The sequence below is a fragment of the Triturus cristatus genome, chromosome 7 (assembly GCF_964204655.1).
Source record: "Triturus cristatus chromosome 7, aTriCri1.1, whole genome shotgun sequence".
Taxonomy (NCBI): Eukaryota; Metazoa; Chordata; class Amphibia; order Caudata; family Salamandridae; genus Triturus; species Triturus cristatus.
Window position 1 is genome coordinate 194,326,705 of NC_140590.1, and position 22,777 is coordinate 194,349,481.

Here is a 22,777-nt window from a genome sequence, read left to right on the forward strand (position 1 = left end):
AGCGAGCCACCGGGTCCAGCGAAACGTATATCCCCAGGTACTTAAAGCCGCTCAGAGATACTTGGATCGGAAGCCGAGGCGGCAGGAGAGGAGGACCACCGGAGATCGGATAGACGCAGGATTTAGACCAATTGATCGTGAGACCCGAATTATTCCCAAAGGAAGTCAGAACGTCAAAGAGGACGTTGAGCGACTGCCGCGGTGAGGTGAGATACAGGAGAATATCGTCCGCATACAGCGAAACCCGATCTTCAAAGCCCGGGGCCCACCGGATCCCTCTAAGCGAGGGCTCCCAGCAGAGCCAAGCAGCGAGTGGCTCCAGGGCGAGAGCAAAGAGCAAAGGGGACAACGGGCATCCCTGCCTCGTGCCCCTGCCGAGGGCAAAGGGCCGAGAGACCCGCCCATTCACCACCACCTGAGCCATGGGTCCCGTGTAAAGAAGCTTCACCCAGCCAATAAATCCTTCCCCAAAGCCAAATTTAGCCAAGACAGCCCAGAGGAATGGCCACTCGATGGTGTCAAAAGCCATCGTGGCATCCAAAGAAACCAGCACGGCCGGTTCGGAGAGGAGCTCCGCCCTGGCAAGGGCGCCGTGAAGACGCCGCAAGTTAAGAGCGGTGTTACGATGCGGGATGAAGCCGCATTGGTCCGGATGAATAAGATCGCACACGACGCTCAACAGACGATTGGCAAGGACTTTCGCCAGGATCTTAGGCTCTGCATTTAGCAGTGAAATAGGCCGGTAAGAAGTACAGCGGTCTCGCGGCTTGCCCTCCTTGGGGATCACGACTATCGTGGCCAAACGCTGGTCGGCCGGGAGGGAACCCGCCGCCAGAGACTCACGGAACATGCGACTGAGGAAGGGCGCAAGCTTGTCAGGGCGCAATTTATATAGCTCAATGGGCAGACCGTTGGGACCCATAGCCTTGCCCGAGCGAAGGGATCGGATCGCGGTCGCTATTTCATCCGCCGACAAGGGGGCGTCCAGCCGCTCACGGTCCTCAACGGACAGGCCGGGCAAGGCGATATCCCTCAGTAGAAGGCGAGAGTCGTCTTCATCCCTGTCAGTCACTGGGGAGTACACAGCCCGGAGGTGGTCGGCAAAACATTCCACAATCTCATCCGGCTCCGTCACACACACACCATCCGCAGCACGCAACTCCGGGACCACACGATTCACTCTCTCCTTCCTGTCCAGCCACGCGATCAACTTTCCCGCCTTGTCCCCGGCATCGTACAGTCGACCCTGCTGCTCCCTATACATAGTTTTGGCCGCGTCAGTGACCAGGGACCTATATTCAAACTGTTTCAGGCTGAGGGCATGGAGCCCGTCCGGAGTGACATTCGCCTCCAAGGCCGACTCCAGCCCCGAGATGTCAGTCTCCAGCCTCACCACTGCCTCACTCTTGACCCTCTTAGCCACCACTATCTGGGAGAGGGCGTGTCCGCGGATCACGGTTTTAAAGGCTTCCCACAGGGACATTGCAGACGACACCGACCCCTCGTTATCAAGGAAGTATTGGTCCATAGCCTTAACCAGGCTGTCACGAGTCGTAGGGTCTCGCAGGTACCATGGGTTAATGGGAGCGATCCGCCCTGCAGACCGCGGCTCGGTGTCAAAAAGAAGCCACAGCGGAGAATGGTCGGAGATACCCCGCGCCAGGTGCTTGACCTCTCGAATCCGACCAGTCTGCGCCGCGGGCATAAGGAAGTAGTCTAACCTAGAGAGACTCCCATGCGCCCCCGAGTGAAAGGTGAATTGACATTGGGTCGGATGCATTAATCTCCAACTATCCACCAGGCCGAAGGTCTCCAGCATCCCACCCAGCCATGCCTGGGCAGCGGGGAGGGTCCTCGGTGGGTGACGATCCAGTTCACCCGAAACCACAGAATTAAAGTCCCCGCCCATGAGCAGGAGGCTGTCCGGAAGGTCAAGCAGCATTCGACCCAAGTCAGTGAAGGTGGAGTTCTGGAGGCCCGGGGGGACGTAAACTGAAACCAGGGCAAGGGGCTGCCCCTCCCACCTCCCAATCAAACACACATAGCGCCCTCTGTCATCCGAGACTATCTTAGTGATCTCCACCGGAAGTGAGGTTCGCAGGAGAATGCCCACCCCCCTGGAACCAGTTGTGAAGCCAGAATGGGCCACGAGGCGGTATCCCCCCCTGTTCATTGCATGACAAACATTGCCAACCAGATGCGTCTCCTGGAGAAACACCACATCAGGAGTCAAACGACGCAAATATTGCAGTACTACACCCCGCTTGATACGGTCCCCCAACCCATTGACGTTCCATGACATAAGCCTCAACCCGTCCCCCCCATCCCCCCCAATAGATCAAGGGTCCCCCAGCCTGCAGCACAGTTCCCAAATGTGGACAAAAATCAGTACCTCGCCCTGTAAACAAAAAACACACAACAAAACAACCCCTCCTCCCCCCCAACCCCACCCCAAGACCAACTCCCCCCACCCTGCACCCCTGCGGGCCAAAAAACCCCCCAACTTGCAGTGTGCCTGTCGCCCCTCTAACCCCATTCTACGAAAAGACCCCAGAGGAGGTAAGGGACCCGTCCCCGCCCGCCCCCCTCACTGGTCCTGGTAAAACACAATATACAAATGAAATAAGACCCAACTGTACAGTGCAAAACGGCAAAATCAAGGACCAAAAGTCATTCTAAAGGGGACCCGTCACCCGCGGTGCCCGCAGAGGGTCCGGGACGGCCACCTCCGTCCGGCAGAGAGTCCAGCCAGTCACTTGCGGCCACAGGAGAGTCAAAAAAGGCTGTCCGATCCCCATGTTCCACTCGGAGTTTTGCAGGGTAGAGCATCGAATACTTTAGGCCCAGCTCGCGGAGACGACGCTTCACCCCTTGGAATCCCATCCGTTGTTTCTGGACCAGTTGCGTGAAGTCCGGATAAAAATTGATGGTCGAGTTCTCATGACGAACCGGGCCGTGGGTCCGTGAGGCCTGCAGAATAGCGTCGCGGTCCCTGTAGTGGAACAGTTTGGCCACGATAGGCCTCGGGGGGGCCCCCGGCCGTGGCCGACCGCCCGGAACTCGATGGGCCCGCTCCACGGCAAAGAACTTACTTAGGCCAGCCGGGGACAACTGTTTCAGGATAAGTTCCTCGACCACGAGGTCAACCGGGCGGCCGTCGGAGGACTCCGGTACACCTATGACGCGGATGTTGTTGCGTCGGGCCCGTCCCTCGAAGTCCTCAAGCCGCCGGGCCATATGATCGTTGACCACCCTGATGTCTCCAAGCGCGGCCCGCAGATCCGACACCTCCGCACCGAGGGTGGAGGTCCGTGTATCGAGAGCCTGGACCCTCTCGTTAGTTTTGGAGAGGTCGGCCCGGATCAGGGTGACATCAATCGCGACAGTGTCAATCTTACGGGCCAGGGCCTCATATTGCGTCGCGATGGTTTCCCTAATGCCATCAATGGCGCCCATAATGTCCTGCAGGGATAGTTCCGTAGAGACGGTCGTGCCTCCCTCCGCAGTATCCGAGGGGAGGCCAGCAGCGCCAGAGGGCCCCCTGCCCTGGGTGTAGCGGTCCATGTTATTGCTCTGGACTGTTCCCCCGCGGAGGGAAGCCTTGGTCTTGCGCCCCTCGGGACCCCCTTTGCCCCCCATGTGAACACGGTCACTCAAGGGGACCTCCAATCAAGAGGTGTAAGGGCACCAGCAAGAAGACCACAAAATGTCGGTATAGGGGGTCCGAGGCGATAGGCACTCTAGTGGCAGGTGGAAGAAAACCTCATGCAGAGGCCCAGGAAGCACCTCGCCACCCCGAGCGCACCCCCCTGCCGGTCTCCTGAAGTGCAAAACCGAAACCGAAAGTGGTGGATCGGCAGCTGGCACCGCGCTGAAGCCGCTGTTGTTCAATTGCAGCCCGGCCCCTCGGGTCACCTTCACCCCGGTCACCTCCGTCGGGTGGGTCCCAAAAGTTCCGACGACGACAACTCAGGATTCCCAGGTCCGATTTGATTTTTGAAAAGAGATATATGCTCAGCTGGTCTTTATCTCTCAGATTCCATAAGCCACGTCAGGATATTCTCAGGATAAATTCCGAGGAGCAGAAAGGGTCCGGGGAGCCCTGTGCTCACGCGACCATCTTGGATGCGCGCTAGGCTCCTCCTCCTCTATGAAATCTTTTAATGTCTATATAGATGAGGGGAAATTAGAAGTGGTTAATTTGTTTACCTAGCTGGGTGTATATTTCACAAAAAGCCTTATTGGAAAAAGATTGTGCTAAGTAGAAAGACCTTTTGGAAATGGGATCAGAGCACTTGCAAATCTTACTACAACATTGGGTATGAGACCTATACTAGAAATTATATATATATACCAACTGAAAACGCTGACTAGTGCCAAATAGGGGGCAGCACTTTGGGAAATGATGGACCCAGAATCTTTTTAAAAAACTATTAATAAAATAACAGATCACTTATCGTTGATAAGAGACAAATATATATTTGTAAAAAGAAAACATGCATGGCCCATAATAAATGGTTTCTCAAAAAAGAAGGTACAGCAATACTTGGATACGCCATGGTCGCTGAAAAATAAACAAACTTTTATTAAAGCACGATTTGGTGTATTACCGGGATTATGCCATTTACCGCCTTGGAAAAAACTGGAAAAGGACATATTATGTAGGCTGTGTAAATCTGGGGAGGAAAATATTATCCATCTATTGTGGCTCTGTCCTGAATTGAAAAACGAAAGAGTGACTATACTAAAGAGACTATTTAACGACCGAGGAGTAAGAACGTGTAGACAGGCATTGATACTATGTTTTTCTTCAGACAATATACTCATGAATTCTGCTTTGGTAACATTTTTAATGAAAGTATGGAAAAAATTAGATGAGCATAAAACAGAAAACTAATAACTATCATATTTTGTAAATCCTTAATGTAATGAATTTTATCATATATATTTAATTCAAAATATGTACAGAATTTTAAAGATTTGTTGTTTTATAAATTGCATATAATGGACTATTATACAAATTTGTATTATTGTAAGATTTTAATTAATCAAACAATAAAGGATACTTACTTACTATAGACCCAGCTCCGTTGCAAAGTGTGGGGAGACATTTTTACAAGATATTGCTCTCATTCCCCCATTCATGTGCAAATTATCTGACACATTTAGGCTTGGATTTATCATACCTTGAGGATGTAATTCATATATGGAAAAGACAATGTGTACAACTAAACCAGGTGATCCTGAGAGATTGCTTAAAACTGGACTAAACCCATAGCATTCCCTGGTTAAAATATGTACTGGCTTATTTACATTTCAGTGCTGCACCAGGGGCGCATTTTGCTGCCCCATAGTTACAAGGACTTGAAATGCCAACCTATGGCCCCTTTCCATGCAGCACTTTGCGTGAAAAGGGCATTCAATAGCTTTTGGTGTGGGTGTTCCCAGGAAACACCCATGGAGCCAGACACATTTCCAGATTTATGAGAAATCGTAACCTGGAAATGCGTCTGAATGCTACGCTTCCCCAGGAGGGACGTAGAGGGGTGCAGCAAGGAGAGATGTACTTATTTCTCTTTGTTTTTTTCATCTTTCTATGCGTGCTGCATTCTGCAGCACACATAGACTTAGGAAAGCACCTTTGGTGATTGTTTATGTGCACTTTCTAGTGGTGCATAGGGCTTGTAAATTGGACCCTAGGTCTCCTTTTAGGAAGTCCAACTTCATCAGAAGGCGTGACAGCCAGATGTATGCTAGGTGATTATCACGATGATGGATAGGTATTGGACAAGATTCAGTTGAAGATGTTGGATTTGGCAGGAAAAGCTCAGAGTGGGAGGAATACAAATGTTACACTTATGTACTTACAAAAGTCCTACCAGTTGCAGACAGTTTTAGGGCTTTTGCTTAGTCAAGATATCTATCTATGTAACTAAGGCCCAATTTAAAAGTTGGTGTTATGGGTACTCTGTCTCAACTGCTATGAGTGGATCTATTGTTCTGCTATGGCTCTGGCTACTCGGTCACCGCTATACTTAAACCTCTTTAACAGCTCGACGTAGGGAGGGCCTTTGGAGAAATGGCTAATTGTCTATCCACCCAATCAGAATGGACATACATGGAACCATTTCTTTACTGTCTATCACAGGCATGCAAACCCTGTACAGTATTAAAAAAAACTCAGGAATAGCACTTCAGGGTGAAAACTCCCTCCAGAAGAGTCCTTCAGGTACATTTGAAACTGGTCACCTGGGCTCTTTAGGAACAGGCCTCTAGCAGCTTGTTGTGGTCCTATAGCTTACACAAGAGGTCAAACAACTAATACATGGATTCCACCTCCTTGACCTGGGTACACATGGGTCCGGTTCCAGCCATGCAGGTCTCCTCACATGTCCCAAACAGCAGGTGCAGTACTTGTTCTGTTCTTCCACAGGTCAAGTAGTGTTCAAAGGAGGGTTCCAGATCTATGCATGGCACTAGCTTGTGGGTGGGAATGCCTAACCAATAGGGAAAAAGATCAGAGAGTTGACCCTAAATACTTTTACAGTAATTTCGGTGTTTTCCCCTACAATACCAGAGTGTCCCTCATTCGCTAAATCACTAAAGATATAGAAACCTTTCTGTCCTTGTGCTAAGCCTCTGTGCCCACCAAGACTGGTGATGCACCTTGGATGGATTGACTAGAAGGTTGGTCCAAAAAGTTCTAGGTTTTGGATTTTGGGTATCTGGGCACCTTTAGCACCACAACCAAGGACCCAGGACTGATGGAACACCACCTGTGGTTCAGGACTCACTCAGGCCAGGTCCAGGTGTCGGTTCAAGATTCCGGGAGCATTTTAAGTCCATGTGGCTCTGCACAGAACATCAGGAAATTGGTCCTTGGAGTCACTCTGGTAGTCCTATGTTCAGGTGGAGAAGCAGGATTAAAACAATAGGGCTTGCCTCTGAGGGTGCAGGCCAGGATCCAGGCAGAAAAGCAGTCTTTAAGAGTGCACAGCAGGTCACAGCAGTAGGCAGTCCTCAGGGAGTCCTTAGCATGTTCCTAAAGGGAACTGAAGAGTGGTTCTGAAGGCTCTATCTTTACATCTGGTGGCTCTTTGAAAATGGGAGGAATCTTTAAATATTTCTCTTTGAAGTGCTTTGAATTTCCTGACTTCCTCGCCCTGCATCCAAGCTGGCTGCAGTGAAAAGGTGGAGGGGACAAGCCCCTTGTGTGAAGGCATCGCACAGCCTATTTAGTTTTACTTGGGGAGGTGCCAAGTTCTTCACCTGACAGCAGGTGGCCCATTCAGGCACACCTAACCCCTCTATTGTGTGGCTCTCTGGGAGGAATTCACAAACTCTGTCAGTTATATCCAGTCATGTTGTCCAGGAAAAGCTTAAGGCACCAAATTGCTAAGGCCAGTGGCAAATTTGAGAATTTTAATTTAAACTCTGGCTTTACCATTAAATAAGCTTTTCCATTGCAACTAAATGTAATAAGGCAACTGCTATAACCTAATTGTAATGGGTTAGTGCTCCTTCCTTATTCTTGTTCTGTCCCTTGCTGCCCAGTCTATAATGATGTCATTTTGAATGTTGAGTGTGTGGGACTTCAGGAGACGTCAGTTGGAAGAGATGGGCTGAGCAGCAAGGAGGCTGCTCCTGGTGAGGCATTACATGGATTTTACCACCTTCAGAGTTACCTTTATCTGAAACTGTTACTTAATTAATAAACCAACAATATGTTTCTACATGACCTGTCTACGAGACAATCTTCATTTTAACACTGGCGATGATTTGAAGTGAGAACCTACACATTGAGGGAAAAGACTGTGTTTAAAGAAGCTAAGACGATACTGGAACTAAGGAAGTCTGCTAAAGAGACTGGAACATATGAATTGAAACGTCAAAGTAAAGGAAACGCAATGAAAACACCCTCAGCCCCACCGGTGTCCTTCATCAACAGGACAACCAGCAGCCTGGGCGTTTCACCTTCTACTACTAGTCAGCTAACAATTACTGTGGAGATTACTACCATCTAACTACTTTGGAGGTGTTGCTTTGGCCCAGCTGTCTTTGCTACAGTTGTGTGACATGCTGTTGATTTGGCTTGGAAATAGTCACTGGTGCGCAAGCATTGGCAGCAGCTAACTGTTCTGGGAAGATAGACAGACACCCCTAGTGAGCCGTTTTGAACAGAATGCTGAAGTTGATGAATTGTTTGTTCCTCACCTCTCCAGAGGGAGCAGCGACGTGTGCTGGGAATGGGTGACAGCGAATTATGCTCCGAGGATAACTGTCACCCTGAGGGAGCCATTAGGCAGGTGATGTCTCTGAACCTGCGGCCCGTGTGAAGTTGAAAGTGTCTTAAGATTCAGGTATTGGGTGATTTCGAGTGGATTTCGTGTGCACCATTGCGCAGGTACTGTGTATTTAATCTTGAATTTTGGCGTTTTCCACACTTTTTTTTAAAGCGCACTACAGTGGACAGTCCAACTGTCATGTTGATTTTTTTTAAAAGACAGTGCGCGAGCCAGGTAATGCGATTAATGCTTACCTGCTTGTTTCAATGGTCGCGAGGAGCAATTCCGTGGCCATTCTGACGTCTTTCCCAGCTTAGCTGCTTCTATAGCGATCACAGCACTAACGTGCCGAGAGTCACCCTGTGCAGCGTACGCTGCGTGCCACCATTTTGGGATTGGTGTTTCAGACCTACTTGGTTTCCTGTTTCACCAACCACGCATTGTTTTCCTGCGCCGATAAAGTTGTGGACATTTCGTTGTGTGGAAACAGCTAATTCAGGTACTCTTTTTGGTATTTGGTAAAACGGAGATGTGGGCAGCAGTTGGCAGACGGAGATGTAGGCGGCAGTTGGCAATTGAGACACCAGTGGAAGCAGACATAGTCTGCACTGTCTGCATGGTCTGCAACATCAGCAGCACTGAGTTACCCTGAAAAGTGTGGGTTGCAGAAGTCCTCTGTAAAAAATCGTTAGGTAGGGAGAACTTTATAGACCAAATGTTTTTGACTCTACTTTCGGCACAGTTGTTGGGAAGCCATCCATGGAGATGTATTTTTCGGACACTATGCAAAGACACTAACTAGGATGAAGTTACTGCGCAACAGCAAATCAGAAGGCGACAGTTACATGCAGCTCTTGAAAAGGTTTTCTCTTCATGTCAAGGCGCCGGGTGAGAGCTCGCTCACCGGTGTTTAATGACTTTCTCTATTGTTTATGTTCTACTTCTCAGGCATTGGTGTGTGTGCTTGTGGACATGTATTTGTGTTTTGCTGTTCTATTTTCAAGGGTAGTGAGTACAAGATTGTGTTGAAGTGGTGGGTCGGTGAATGCCCGAGTTCTGGTTTCTAGAGTGGTTAGTACCTTAATACGTCAAGGTTGGGGGGCTGTGAGTGTCCCTGTCTGTTCCACAGAGTTGTGTTTTACAGTGAGTTTGTGGGGCGGTGAGTGTCCCAGTGCTGTTCCGCAGGGAGGTGTATTCCCCTATAGGGAGCTGTGTTCCCCTATTACAATATTCAGTGTGTCATTGGGAGGTGTATTCCCCTGTAGGGACGTTTTTTCCCCCTATTACAGTGTTTTGAGTTTTATAGGGAAGTGTGTTCCCCTATTACAATATTCTGTGTGTCATTGGGAGGTGTATTCCCCTATATGGAGGTGTTTTCCCCTATTACAGTGTGGATGGATGTTGATGTTCTGTTTCTAAGGGAGGTGTATTCCCCTATAGGGAGGTGTTTTCCCCTATTACAGTGTTTTGAGTTTTAGAGTTTCATAGGGAGGTGTGTTTCCCTATTACAATGTTCAGTTACATTGGGAGGTGTATTCCCCTATATGGAGGTGTGTTTCCCCTATTACAATGTTCAGTGTGTCATTGGGAGTGAGTTCGTGGGTGGTGAGTACCCAGCTAATGAGTTTCCCTAAGGGAGGGAATGGGGCATTCATTCATTTATTCGCTTACTCTATTTTCATGCATTTGCTTATGGTATTTTCATGCATTCATTTATTTAATGTATTTTCTGTATTTGAGTATTTTCTTATTGCCTTACATCCATTCAGTTGCTTAATGTACTGCTTACTTATTTTTTCAAGATATTTATTCTTGTTTATGTAAGCAATGTAATTTTGTTCTTTGTGCCTTAATGCATTTATATCTCTTTGCTATGTTCTGCCATTCTTTGTGTTTAGTTTCCCTAAGGAAAGGAGATGTGCTATAACCTAATTTTAATGGGTTGGTGCACCTTCCTTATTCTTGTTCTGTCCCTTGCTGCTTAGTGTATAATGATGTCATTTGGAATGTTGAGTGTGTGGGACTTCACGAGACGTCAGTTGGAAGAGATGGGCTGAGCAGCAAGGAGGCTGCTCCTGGTGGGGCATTACATGGACTTTACCACCTTCAGAGTTACCTTTATCTGAAACTGTTACTTAATGAATAAACCTACAACTTGTTTCTACATGACCTGTCTACGAGACAATCTTCATTTTAACACTAACCCAAAGTTCTCCTATGGGACAGGTAGGCCTCACAGTAATGAACAGCACGTTTTCACTACAAGGACATGTACAACTCAAAAGTACATGTCAAACCTTTTAATTACATTGCACCCTGCTCTTTGGCTCACTCCTAGGTGCCTCCCTTAGGGGTGACATATGAAGTAAAGGGGGGTTTAAGGCTGGGCAAGGAGTTATTTTGCTATGTCAATTTTGCAGTTTCAAACTGCAATCCAGCTGCCATGGATGACCTGGGACATGTTTTAAGGGTCTACTTAAGTGGATGGCTCTCTATGTGCTGCTGGCCAGCCAGTACTTTAGCACAGTGGTAAAGTGCACATAGTCCTTAGGCCAACAAAGGAAATTCCAGCAGAAAATGGAGGTAAGTAGGCAACTTTTAGGGGGAAGACCACCCTAAGGCTGACAGCTCTAACACTAATGGCCTTCCTACCAAAACAACTCTGCACACCCAGGCCTTGTCTCTGCTCTGGGAGCAGCTTACACACCTAATCAGGGTTATTCAGTCGGGGTGGGCGGAACTCGCAGAGTTACATAAAAACGCCACACAATTCTGCAGAGTTCCACCAACCTCTATGACCCAAGATCCTGCCTTCACCCTCGAGAGGCACTTCGACAGGCTGGCAGCTCTGTTAGGCTGCCTGGCATGCAGTCTGGTGAGTTTGTCCTTGTCGTCTTTATGGTCTCCGAGGCACATGTTCAGACAGGGATCACATTAAATTATGTGTGAGCCCAGCAGCAGGTGTGAAAAACAATTGTTTCAAATCTCAGGCATTACTTATTCCATTGTTGTAGAGCGCATGGCTACCCGTAGGTGTCACAGCACTAGAAAGGTCATCACAATATCCAGAACAACACTGAGGTTGAAATTAGTTGCTGAAAAGAAAATGTGTTAGTCCGCTGACGTAGTTCAAGTGGGAGAGTATTCCAGAGTTTGGTTGTCAGAGGAGAGAGCGAACAGCCTCCCTAACGAGATTTCCTAATCTTATGAACTGGGGCAAATGAGCTGAAGAGTATCTGAGTGACCTCCCAGGAATGTATGGGGTGGCTAGTGATGTTATCAAAAGGGGACCTCTCTTGTGTAGGGATCAGTGTAAAATGCATAGGACCCTAAATTGCACTTGCTGCTTCAATGGAAGCCAGTGTAGATCTTTCAAGACCTCTTTTGCCAATTGGTGCCTTGGAAGATTGATGAAGAGCCGAGCGGCGACATTCTGAGTGACCTGCGGCCTCTTGATCATGCTGTGGGGGAGTCAAGGTATAGTCAATGTATGAAATAGTTAGAGTCTGGATGATTAATTTTGTGGCTGAAAAAGGAAGGAGATTGAGAACCTTTCTTAACAGATTTGGGGTCCTAAAGCAATTAGCAGCAAGCTGTTTGGCCTGGTGAACCATTGTGAGGCTGGAGTCCAGCCACATGCCAAGACTTTTTATTACACATTTAGGGTTGGGAAGCCTCTTGAGACATTCCGGAACATTTACATGATTGCATCCTGCACTTGCTCGCTCCTCAGCGCACCCCCACTTCCGGCCCAAGCACTTCCGGTTGGTTCCCGGTCTAGTGCATTGATTAGACAGCCGCTGCACAGCAGGGCTGAGTGGTGGGTGGCCGGAGCCTCAGGGTATTTTTATCGAGCTGGAGCAAGCGCGCTGATCAGAGAGTCCTGCCCAGGTCAAAGGTGGGTCTCTCGCAACGCTGCCGCGCTTGCTACCCTTCTCCAGCAATTGTTTGTACTACTGCTACTTTGTTCATCTTAATTTTAAAGAAACAGAATCTTTTAATCAGTTCTTTTTATCTGTGTCATTTACCTGATTGCATCCTGCACTTGCTCGCTCCTCAGCGCGTCCCCACTTTTCGGCCCGAGCACTTCCGGTTGGTTCCCGGTCTAGTGCATTGATTAGACAGCCGCTGCACAGCAGGGCTGAGTGGTGGGTGGGCGGAGCCTCAGGGTATTTTTATCGAGCTGGGGCCAGCGAGCATGCCGCAGGCGCGCCAAAGGCGCACCTAAGGCAAGCCCACCTGCGCCTGTCCGTGCCCGACCTTGTCCAGGGGCCAGGACCCCTGGCCCGGGCCATGTTTACTCTCTGGCAGAACTCCACCACCTAAATCATAACATAGCACCACCGGACAACTTAATAACAGCCATACTCTAATCAGAAGGGCTATTAAGGCCACGTAAATCTGCGGTCTACCACAATCTTGGCACACTAAGCCTCCGGGACTCAGTTTTGCAACCTTGAACACCCGGTCCTTGAAAAACACAACCTAGAAATGTTCTCCCTACTGCAAGACAACACCACAGATATATTAGGTGTCACCGAGACCTGACTTGATGAATCCTCTACCCCAGACCTGGTAGCCGCCATCCCCCCTAACTATGCAGCCCTCTATCATAATAGACAAGGAAGCTGCGGAGGGGGTGGGGTCACCTTCTTTTACAAGCATCCCCTCAAGGCTGAGATGCTCTTTGCAGAAAGCATTGAAGGGGCGGATGTACTAGGGGCAAAATTCTATTTTCTGGCAGCTTGTGTTGCTGCCCTTATTGTATACAGCCCCCGAGAACCTCGCCCAGGTTCGTCGAATACCTGATGGAACTGACCCACGATATGCGCTCACGGTACCAACATATAGTAATAATGGGAGACTTCAATTTCCACTGGGATCAATCTCCCAAAGAGAGCCAAGCTACATTAATGGACGAGGCTCTATCCACCAAATTGTGACAGGTCCCACCCATGAGAAAGGCCACACACTTGACTTGGTTTGGACCTCCCAGCCACATACTGACCCCCTGGTCATAGGCCCTGCTATTGGTCGGACCACTGTATCATTAGTGGCTGTCTCCCACCTCTGGAGCATAAAACCCTTCCAACCCCGGAATGGAAAGTCCTTAGGAGCTGGAATAAGATCAGAGCAGAGGACCTGGTCTCGACCCTCAAAAAATCCAGCCCCCGAAGTCCCACTCCAGGTGACCCCGACGCAAAAAGTACCGCCCTGATACAAAGGCTGAACAGTGCTATTCACACTTTTGCACCTGCACGTAGGGAAAACATTAGGGACAAAGGGAAAGGGGCTTCCTGGTTCAATGATACCCTTCGAAGTTTGAAACAAGAACTTTGCCAATACGAAAGAGCCTGGCGGAAAGCTTAAGATCCCGAAGCTCGATTAAAATATCATGCAAAATTCACTGCATACAAAAAAGCTATACTAACAAGAAAATCAGATTTCTATGAACTCAAGATCGCGTCCGCTGACAATGTACAAAAAGAGACTTTCAAGATCCTGAAAGAAATTAGACAAGTGAAGGAACAGAAGCCTTCCTTTTGTATGGAAGACAGCGATTTATTTCAAGCCTTCTTCACCTCTAAAGTAGAGGATCTTTTGACTGAAATCCTGCGTACCCCTATGCTCCCCTGCCTTTTAGAACCTACAACCCAGGCCCCCTTCTTTGATAAACCCCTCAACTCCTTTCCTGTGCTCATGCCTGATTCTCTGGCTCTACTTGTAGGGCGTGTGAAATCAGGTTCCCCTGCGGACCCCTGCCCCCCTAGAATTTTTAGGATGGCCTTTCCTGGGATCAAGACCGAGATCCTTTCACTTCTCAACACATCCCTGCAGACAGGACAAGTCCCCAAGGACTTCAAGGAGGCACGTGTGATTCCGCTCTTAAAAAAAGCGGGGGCCGACACTAAGAACTTGAAGAATTTTCACCCAATCTCTCAACTCCCATTCCTTTCAAAGGTTCTAGAACAGCATGTACTTCTCGCACTGTCACATCACCTGGAAGTCAATTGTCTCTTGCAAACTAACCAGGCAGGCTTCCGGGCCCACCACAGCCTGGAACGGGTTATGCTCTCAGTATTGGATGGATTAAGACTGAGGGCGGACACCAAAAAACCATGTGCCCTGATTCTGCTAGATCTATCCGCGGCATTTGACACAGTCAGTCATGACTTACTCCTGTTGTGGATATCTGATCTAGGAGTTCAGGGCAAGGCACTTACATGGCTCACGTCCTTTCTGGATGGTTGTTCCCAGAAAATACAACTGACTGACGCTGTATCCAACGTAGGCACACTTCCCTGCGGGGTTCCACAGGGGTCGGCACTGTCACCCCTTCTATTCAATGCCTTTCTCCAACCTTTGATACCCGCACTGAATCAGATGGAGTACCAGATCTACAACTACGCCGACTACACCCAAATCATCATTCAGATTGATAATTCTCCAATCGCCCAGACCAGAGTTCAGAACATCCTCAAATTCAGTGTCAACTGGATGACGGCCAACTCTCTAAAGATCAATTCAGATAAAACAGAGGTGTTGGCCATCACCACTGATGCCAACCCCTGGAGCAATCTCTACCTCAAGAACTAGGCATATACCCAGAGCCGGCACAGGCTGTAAAAAGCCTGGTCCTGAACATCGATGCCAATCTATCCATGACCCAACAGGTACGGCAATAGTGGGCACTTGCACAGGCTTACTGAGACAGCTACACAAATTGGCCCCCCTTCTTACCTTTGACACCCTTAGATTAGCTGCATCAGCCCTAAATTATCAAGACTAGACAATGGCAACTCCCTCTACCTCGGTCTCCCAGGAAAACTTCTGGCAAGACTACAGATAGTTATGAATGATGCCGCCAGACTGATCTTTAAGGTACCCAGACAAATGCATGCCACGCCTCTCCTGCGCCAGCTGCACTGGCTCCCAATCAGACAGAGGATTAAATTCTAAGGCCTCTGCATTGCACACAAAGCCATTTATGGCCAAGCCCCAAGATACATCAAAGACAGTCTAGCCAAATACAATCCAAGCAGAACGTTACGGTCATCAGAGGCCAGCCTCTTGGTCTGCCCTCGCTTTCGCCTGTCCTCCATTGGAGGAAGGGCGTTCTCCTCCTGCATCCCCCAAATCTGGAGCAAGTTGCCTGAGAATGTATGAAAGGAACATTCCCTGATCCCATTCAGGAAAAAGCTCAAGACAGTTCGCTTTCAGGAGGCTTGGGGCATGCAGTAACTTGCGCCATCCCCCACCTGGACTAAGGTAGCACCCTCTCACAGCGCTTAGAGACCGCATGGTGATAATGTGCTGCATAAATTCCAATTACAAATTACAAATTACAAACATTGGTAGGGATTTTCTTGCTGAGATTTATGCCTATATAATAACCTCATGGCTCTCAGAAGGAGCTTTCACACGCCGTAGAGTATTTAAAGGCAAATACTAAGCCTTGGATCCTTGTTCGAAGCAGTTTACTGGAGGCAGCAGGCCCCGCAATATGCATTTTAGAGACAAAGAGAGATTTATACTTGGAACCCGAGCGCCAGACGCTGGAGATATATAGGCACAATGTGCCTTGGACTAATCTTACCTACAGAATAAGAAGAATCACAAGTCATCCATTGTGAACAAGCGGTTGTGCTGTCATAGAAGTCAGGGTGGAACTTCATAGAAGGCCACACACAGATTCTCTTTAGTCCTGAAGAAGACCGCTCTCAGACGAATATATTTTCGCAATATTTCCAGGGGTCGAAATGTCAACGCTACTTATCAAGTGCAAATGATCACCCAGAATAATTGGGAATAACTAGATTAATTTCAAAACTGGGATGATACATAGTCAAAATACTTCACACTTTGTCTAAATGTGGTTTTTGGATTTATATTGATGTGTCATTTGTATATTGTGTTGTGACATATATATATTTATTGTTTTGTATTCATTTCACGTCATTTAATTTGTATGTAATTGCATAGTGTTTATCTGTGTGTGCATATACTTATTCTTTTTGAATATACGATTTATATACATTTTCTACAAATCTTTAAGAAGACAGGATTCCTTTTTATTTGTGGCTTGGATGTAATGAAGAGACATACATTTTGTATTAAATGTCAGTCCTATCAAGAGAGAGGGACACTAATTGAATATAAGTTTTGTGCTCCTGTGAAGCTATTAAGTGGCAGAACTACTTTTCCCTCAAAGTATATTATAACCTCAGCCTTGTCTTCATTGAGCTTCAGTTTACAGTTAGCCATCCCTCTGGTTACTTCTTGAAGACATGGGGCCAGACTACGGTGACTTGAGCTGGAGTCCTGGGAGTTTTAAATTTCCAGTTGAGTGTCAGCGCCGTATATAACCAGTGCTAACCCATGGCAATACACAATTTCAGCTAGGGTGTGAATATAAGGATTGAAAAAAGGTGAGGCTCAGGGATGACCTCTGAAGCACCCCGCAGCTTAAAGGGAGGTTGTCAGAGTAACATGAGTGATCTAACACCTGGAATGTTTTATTGTCAAGTAAGGAGAAAAGCCATTTCAAAGCACGGCTGTCAATCCCCACGTTTGATATCCGATGGATGAGTGTGGCATAATCTACCGTGTCGAAGGCTGCACTGAGTTAAAAGAGAATGATGGCTACTGAGCCTCTTTGGTCCAACAAGTGTCTTAATTCCTCGCAAAGCTGTTTCTGTCTTGTGCTGTGGTCTAAACCAGATTTCATTGGGTTGGAGGATTTTGTTGGACAGAAGGAAGACAGAAAGATGATTGTTAACATGTGTCTCAAGGCTCCTGGTAACAGGGAGATCGACCTGTAGTTTCTCGGACAGAGATGATCAAGACAGATGTTTTCTTCAATTGGTTAAACCACTGCATGATTCTATTTTGGGTGGACCTGCTTACTGGAGAGGAAGAGATTGAGCTGCTCCACCAAGGTTGGAGCAATACTATCAGACCCTTGACGGAGAATGCAAAGGGGGCAGGGTCAATAGGAGAACCTGACTTTATTGCACTTAGAAGATCTGTGTTAAGGTTCACAGCAAGGTCAGGGAAGACATTGCGAGACTCTTCTGACTGTATTAGATGTTATCTGAAGAATCCTTAATGTTTAAGCTGTCGGGGAAGGAGAAGTAGATGTCCAATATCTTCTACTGAATGAAGAGAGCCAAATTATTGTTGTTCTCTATCAAAGCTTCTGGAGCAGTGTGAGAGAGCGTTGGCTCCGTGATATATTTCAGAATCTGAAAAATCTCTTGAGGGAATTGGTGGAGAGCTCAATTTTGGAAGAAAAATAGGCTGATTGAGAGGCCTTTATTTCAGCATCATTAGACCCTAATGGTGCTCCTATACTTAGGATTGCTGGCTTTGTCAAAGTACTTTCTCCAGGTTCTCTCCAGACACTTACAATCCTTTTTTGAGGCAGGTCAGTGGGCATTAAACTGAAGAGATTTTTTTGCTTTGCTGTACACTCCTATACCATCTTGCAGGCTAGACCATGTCCAGTAAGTAAGTGATCCACTCAATAAAACTACAAGTGTAAAGATTGATCTGGTCTTGTTGCCTCCAGTTTTATTTAGACCAGTGTTCTTCCAGAAGTCTGGCCTGTAACAAGGGGGGGAGGAGAGGTAGGGACAGATAGAGTAATATGAAGCAGAAACTGATCTGAACAAGTTAAGGGTGAAGGGCTCTGCACCTGAAGATTAGTCATATTACTGAAAACCAGGTCAATGGTGTGGCCTCTCTCAAGAGTGGGGCCCTCCAATAGTTGCAGCAGCTGTAGAGACACAATATCTGGTAAGAGGTTCTTAGAGGTTGGCGTCAATAGTATGTATGTTGAAATCACTGAGCAAAGTGATGTTGGCCCTGTTTATAACTAGACCCGCAACCAAATTTGGGAAGAGCCTGTAAAAAATGAGCATGCGAGCCCAGCACTTTATACAACAACATTCCAGAAAAGGTAAAAGTGAATCCAAAAAGCAGACTCTCACAATTTTGAATCTGAAGAGATGAGAACATGCCCTTTAGGGTTTTCTTGTTGATTATACCTATGCAACCACCTCCTTTGCCCAACCAATCTAACTTATTGATGAAGTAACCAGGGGTAAGGCTTGGATGACATCGGGTCCAGAGCCCTCATGTAACCTGGTTTTGGTATGGAAAAGCTCATCAGGTACCAATTCCATTAGGAGATGGTATATATCCAATTTATGTCCTTCCAAGGAGTGTCCGTTGACCAAAAACAAGCTGCTGCAGGTGTTGAAGTAACATGTACCTGATTAAGGCCAAGCTGGAGATTCCAGCCGCAATAGTCACAATAGTCACTGACCAACAAACATTGACAAGGTATATTGAATGGAGATATGAGTCAGCTGCAGAGGTTTGAGGAGCTCGTAGTTTACTGGTGGTGTACTATACCTGATTTTGTCAATAAAGTTTAGCACACCTTTGACGTGCCAGCAGTGCATCCATTTCATGCCTCCATGTAGCTTCTTTCTTTTAGAGAGGCCCAGGCAGAACACTAAGTGCATCAGCAAAAGTTGGTGCCTAGCAATGTGCAAAAAATCAATGAAAGCGTGCATAACCAGTACAGTTTGCCCTTCGTGAGAGCCCCAGCCCAGCGCAATTCCACAATTTCCCAAGCTCCAGGTAAAGTATATTTAGTTCAACATTCACGCAAAACAAGTTTTAAAAAGAGATTAAAAATTATCTTAGATCTGCGACGCTTGGAGGATGTGGAATCCCAGCCGGGTCCAATACACCCACACTGCGGCGGCCCACCATACCCACTCCCACATCGACCTGTTCCTTTTGCCGGCCACCGACTGCCAATTGGTGTCGGGGGCTGATATTCTACCCCGGGGCATCTCAGATGACTCCCCCGTCTCCTTCTGACTCTGGACTCATCCCGAAGGTGTCCCGACGACCTGGCGTATGAACGCTTGGTTCCTGCAGTACAGGGACTTCATTAAATCCCTTGAACGAGAGCTGTGGCAATACTTCCTGATCAACACGGGATCGGTTGCCTCGCGGGCTATGTTATGGGAGGCTGTCAAGGCCACTATGCGGGGAGTGCCTAGAGACTTGGTTCATGTATGGCGTGCTGCCCAGGCCGCCCGCCTTGCACAACTGGAGGCCCGCGCTGCACTGTTGGAGGCGGCCCAGGCCACTGCTTACAATCCTGACTCCACCCGGCAACTTGCTTTCCTCCGCGAGGAGATTTGTCAGGTTTCCTTGGACTCTGCTAAAATGCTTTGGCGTTCCTCGGTGGCTCACGTGTACGGCTGGGGTGATAAAAACGGTAAATTGCTCCAAAACTTAATCTCGTACCCCAAGGCGGACTGCGTCATCCCGGAAGTTTGCGGCGCAACCGGATGTCACCACTCCACCTCGCAGGCCATTGCCCAAGCCTTTGCAGGGTACTATGCCAATCAGTACATCGCCAGGCCTTCCACGGTCTCTTTGGCTGCGGTGCTGTTGGAGACCAGGACCCAACTGCCCCGTCTCCCCTAGGACGTTTCCGAGACCCTAGATCTCCCCCTTTCCTTGGAGGAGATACAAGGGACCATTTCACTCCTCAACTCGGGCAGGAAGCCTGGGCCGGATGGATACCCGGAGAATACTATGCAACCTACTGCAAACTACTGGTCCCGCACCTGGTGGCCCTCTTCCAACACGTGATGGACACAGAGTTTTTCCTCCTGAATTGGATGTGGCCACCATTGTGGTCCTCCCAAAGACACAGTCGCCCTCCCTGCCTGTGCGGACTACCGCCCTATTTTCCTCATCAACACTGAGGTGAAAATCTTTGCTACTGTACTGGCCCAGTGGATCCGCCCTCACTTACACATCTTAGTTCACCCGGACCAGAGCGGTTTTATGCCCGCCTGAGGCACTCGGCACTCCATCTCGCCCTTGTGCGCCGCCACCACCTCCCCCGTACCTGGCCCTGCTTCTCATCGATTTTGAGAAAGTGTTTGACAGGGTTGCTTGTGGTTATTTGGAGGATGTTTTTGAACTGATGGGGTTCGGCCTTCCGTTCCGGCGCCTCATCCGTGTTCTCTACTCCAGTCCTTCGGCGAGGGTCTTAATCAACGGGGTGCTCTTGGAGAAATTCCCCATCTGGAGGGGCACTCGCCAGGGTTGCCCACTCTCGCTGCTCTTGTACGAGCTGGCAATGGAGCCCTTGTCCTCTCTTATACGCCAAGACGCTGGCATCCGTGGGTGGGCTTGGATCCTTTTCGGGTCAACAAGATCGCTCTTTACGTCGACGACGTCCTCCTTTTTCACCTGGCGGATCCTGAGAGCTCCAGCTCGCGATGTCCGGCGGTCCTCTCTTGCCTTTAAATGGGTCTCGGGCCTACGGCTTAATCTGGCGAAATCCACCCTGGTGCCTCTCCATCCATCATGGGACTGCTTCGATTGGCAGACGAACATTCATCTGCGTCGGCTGTCCTTCAAATATCTGGGTGTGTGGATCTCCCTAATCCCAGAACTCGAATGGGCCCTGAATATTACACCCCTGGTCAACAAGACAGGAGCGGACCTTCGGAAGTGGCAGTCCCTCCATCTCAACACCCTTGGCAGGTTTTTTGCATATCTTACAAAATGTCTCCCTTCATCTTTCGGGGAGCTGGTTCCATAAAATTGATGGTATTTTCACCCGGTTTCTCTGGGGAGGCGGGAGACCGCGGATGTCCCAGGCGCATTGTCGCATACCTCGCTATGAAGGGAGCATGGGAGTCACCAACCTCCACCTTTAATATCTAGCTACGAGACTCATCGTGGTCCACGATTGGTTTGCGGGTGGCTGGTCTGACCCAGCGTACCAGGTGGAACTCCACTCAATGGACTTCCCGCAACTCACGGCTTATTTATATGGATCTTCCCCTAGCCACCAGGACAGTTTTCTTGGTTTGGCGCAAGGCACTGCGCCACATGAAGTGGGACCGGAAACTCACTAGACAGATGCCTCTGTGGTGTGGTGAGTGGCTGCGTGAGGCCTTGTCCCTTTCAGATTTCCAACGCTGGGACGTCATCAGGATCTCGCTTCTTGGGGATGTCTGCATGGGGGACCATATCAGAACCTTTGCGGACCTGCAGCAGCGCTACTCCCTCCATCCCTCTCAATCTTACAAATACTTGCAACTTAGACATGCACTCCGCGTCCACATTCTATCTCCCACCTCCTTCCTGGAATTTAGTCCTCTTGAAGCCCAGGAGATGATGGGGAATTTGGGTGGGGGGGTGACGCGGATCTACGTCTCTTTGGTGAATAATGGCCTCGCATCCCTAGACTCGCTGCGTGCCCTCCTGGGAAGGGTGGCTGGGCCCCATGGAAGATGCAGATTGGAGGGATGCCCTCATGGCCCCCAAAACACTGACAGTCTCCTCCAAGCTGAGGTTAGTTCAACTTTATTATTTGCATGTGGCTTACCTCACCCCTGCGCATCTTTACAGCGCCCGACTGCGGTCCTCATCGAACTGCGCGTGCTGCGATCACGCTCCTGCAGACTTCTACCACATGGTTTGGCGGTGTCCGGCCCTGGCGGCCTTCTGGGCGGGGGTGGAGCTGGAACTCACATTGTCCCTTTGGTGGACGGTCCCACACAAGCCAGTGCGCTTTCTCCTGGGGGTGTTCAATGGCCTTGATGGTTCCCGAGCCAACAAACGCTTCCTCGGCACGGCGGTGGCGGTGGCAAAGTGAGACATTACGGCACTCTGGTCTCAAGCCAAGCCTCCTAGCGTAAGGAAATGGAAATGAGGGGTTGACTGGTGTAGGAACAGGAGTAATCCCTCTTTGAAGCCCGGGGTTGTCCTGAACGTTTCAAGACGGTGTGGGGCAAATGGTTCATTCAAATCCCCTAAAGGGGTTGCGGGTGTGTAGGCTCCTTGCCATCTACGGACATTATTATAGCCTGCAGTATGTCTTATGCAGCTCTGTCTCCACTAGTGTGGCTGTAAACACTTGTCATAATGTGCTTGATTTTGCTACCACTGTATTGTTTGATGTGCTTCAAATCCAATAAACTTGATTATCAAAAAAAAAAAAATGATCTTAGTCAAGTTTCTTAAAAACAGTGAAAACAATCTAGTCACACCCACAACAACCTCAAACGGTACTGTGACTTTGCAGCCATTAAAAGTTGCCAGTGGTTTAAGAGCTGTTGCAGGAGATCCCTCCAAGGGCAGGGGGCTGGCACTGGTGCTGGGAGGCAGCAGCCCTCGGCTATTAGTGGATGGAGGGGGAGTCACTCTGATGTGGTTCACAACAGATGTTGGAGCCCGTGAAGGTTACTACTCCAAAAGGAGGGAAGGCTGATTGTATTTCAATCCATGAAATAAGGGGTCATAGACTGCTCCAATTACTGGAAGAGATGGCAATACTCAGACTTCACTGCATAAGGGAGGCAAAAGCAGAGCATCACACTTCTTTTACAACCAGATTACTGCAACTTCATGAGTTACCTACTGTCACTGTGTCACAGGCA

The 22,777-nt window shown here is 48.6% G+C and overlaps 1 protein-coding gene across 1 annotated transcript in view; it reads left to right on the forward strand.

Moving 5' to 3' along the window:
* Nucleotides 1-18,555: 18,555 nt before the first annotated feature.
* LOC146809199 (uncharacterized) overlaps nt 18,556-22,777 on the forward strand; it is a 67,926-nt gene continuing 63,704 nt past the window's right edge. Inside the window, exon 1 of the mRNA XM_085614842.1 lies at nt 18,556-18,632. Within this exon, the coding sequence (XP_085470968.1) occupies nt 18,556-18,632 (77 nt within the window). The remainder of the gene's footprint in view (nt 18,633-22,777) is intronic.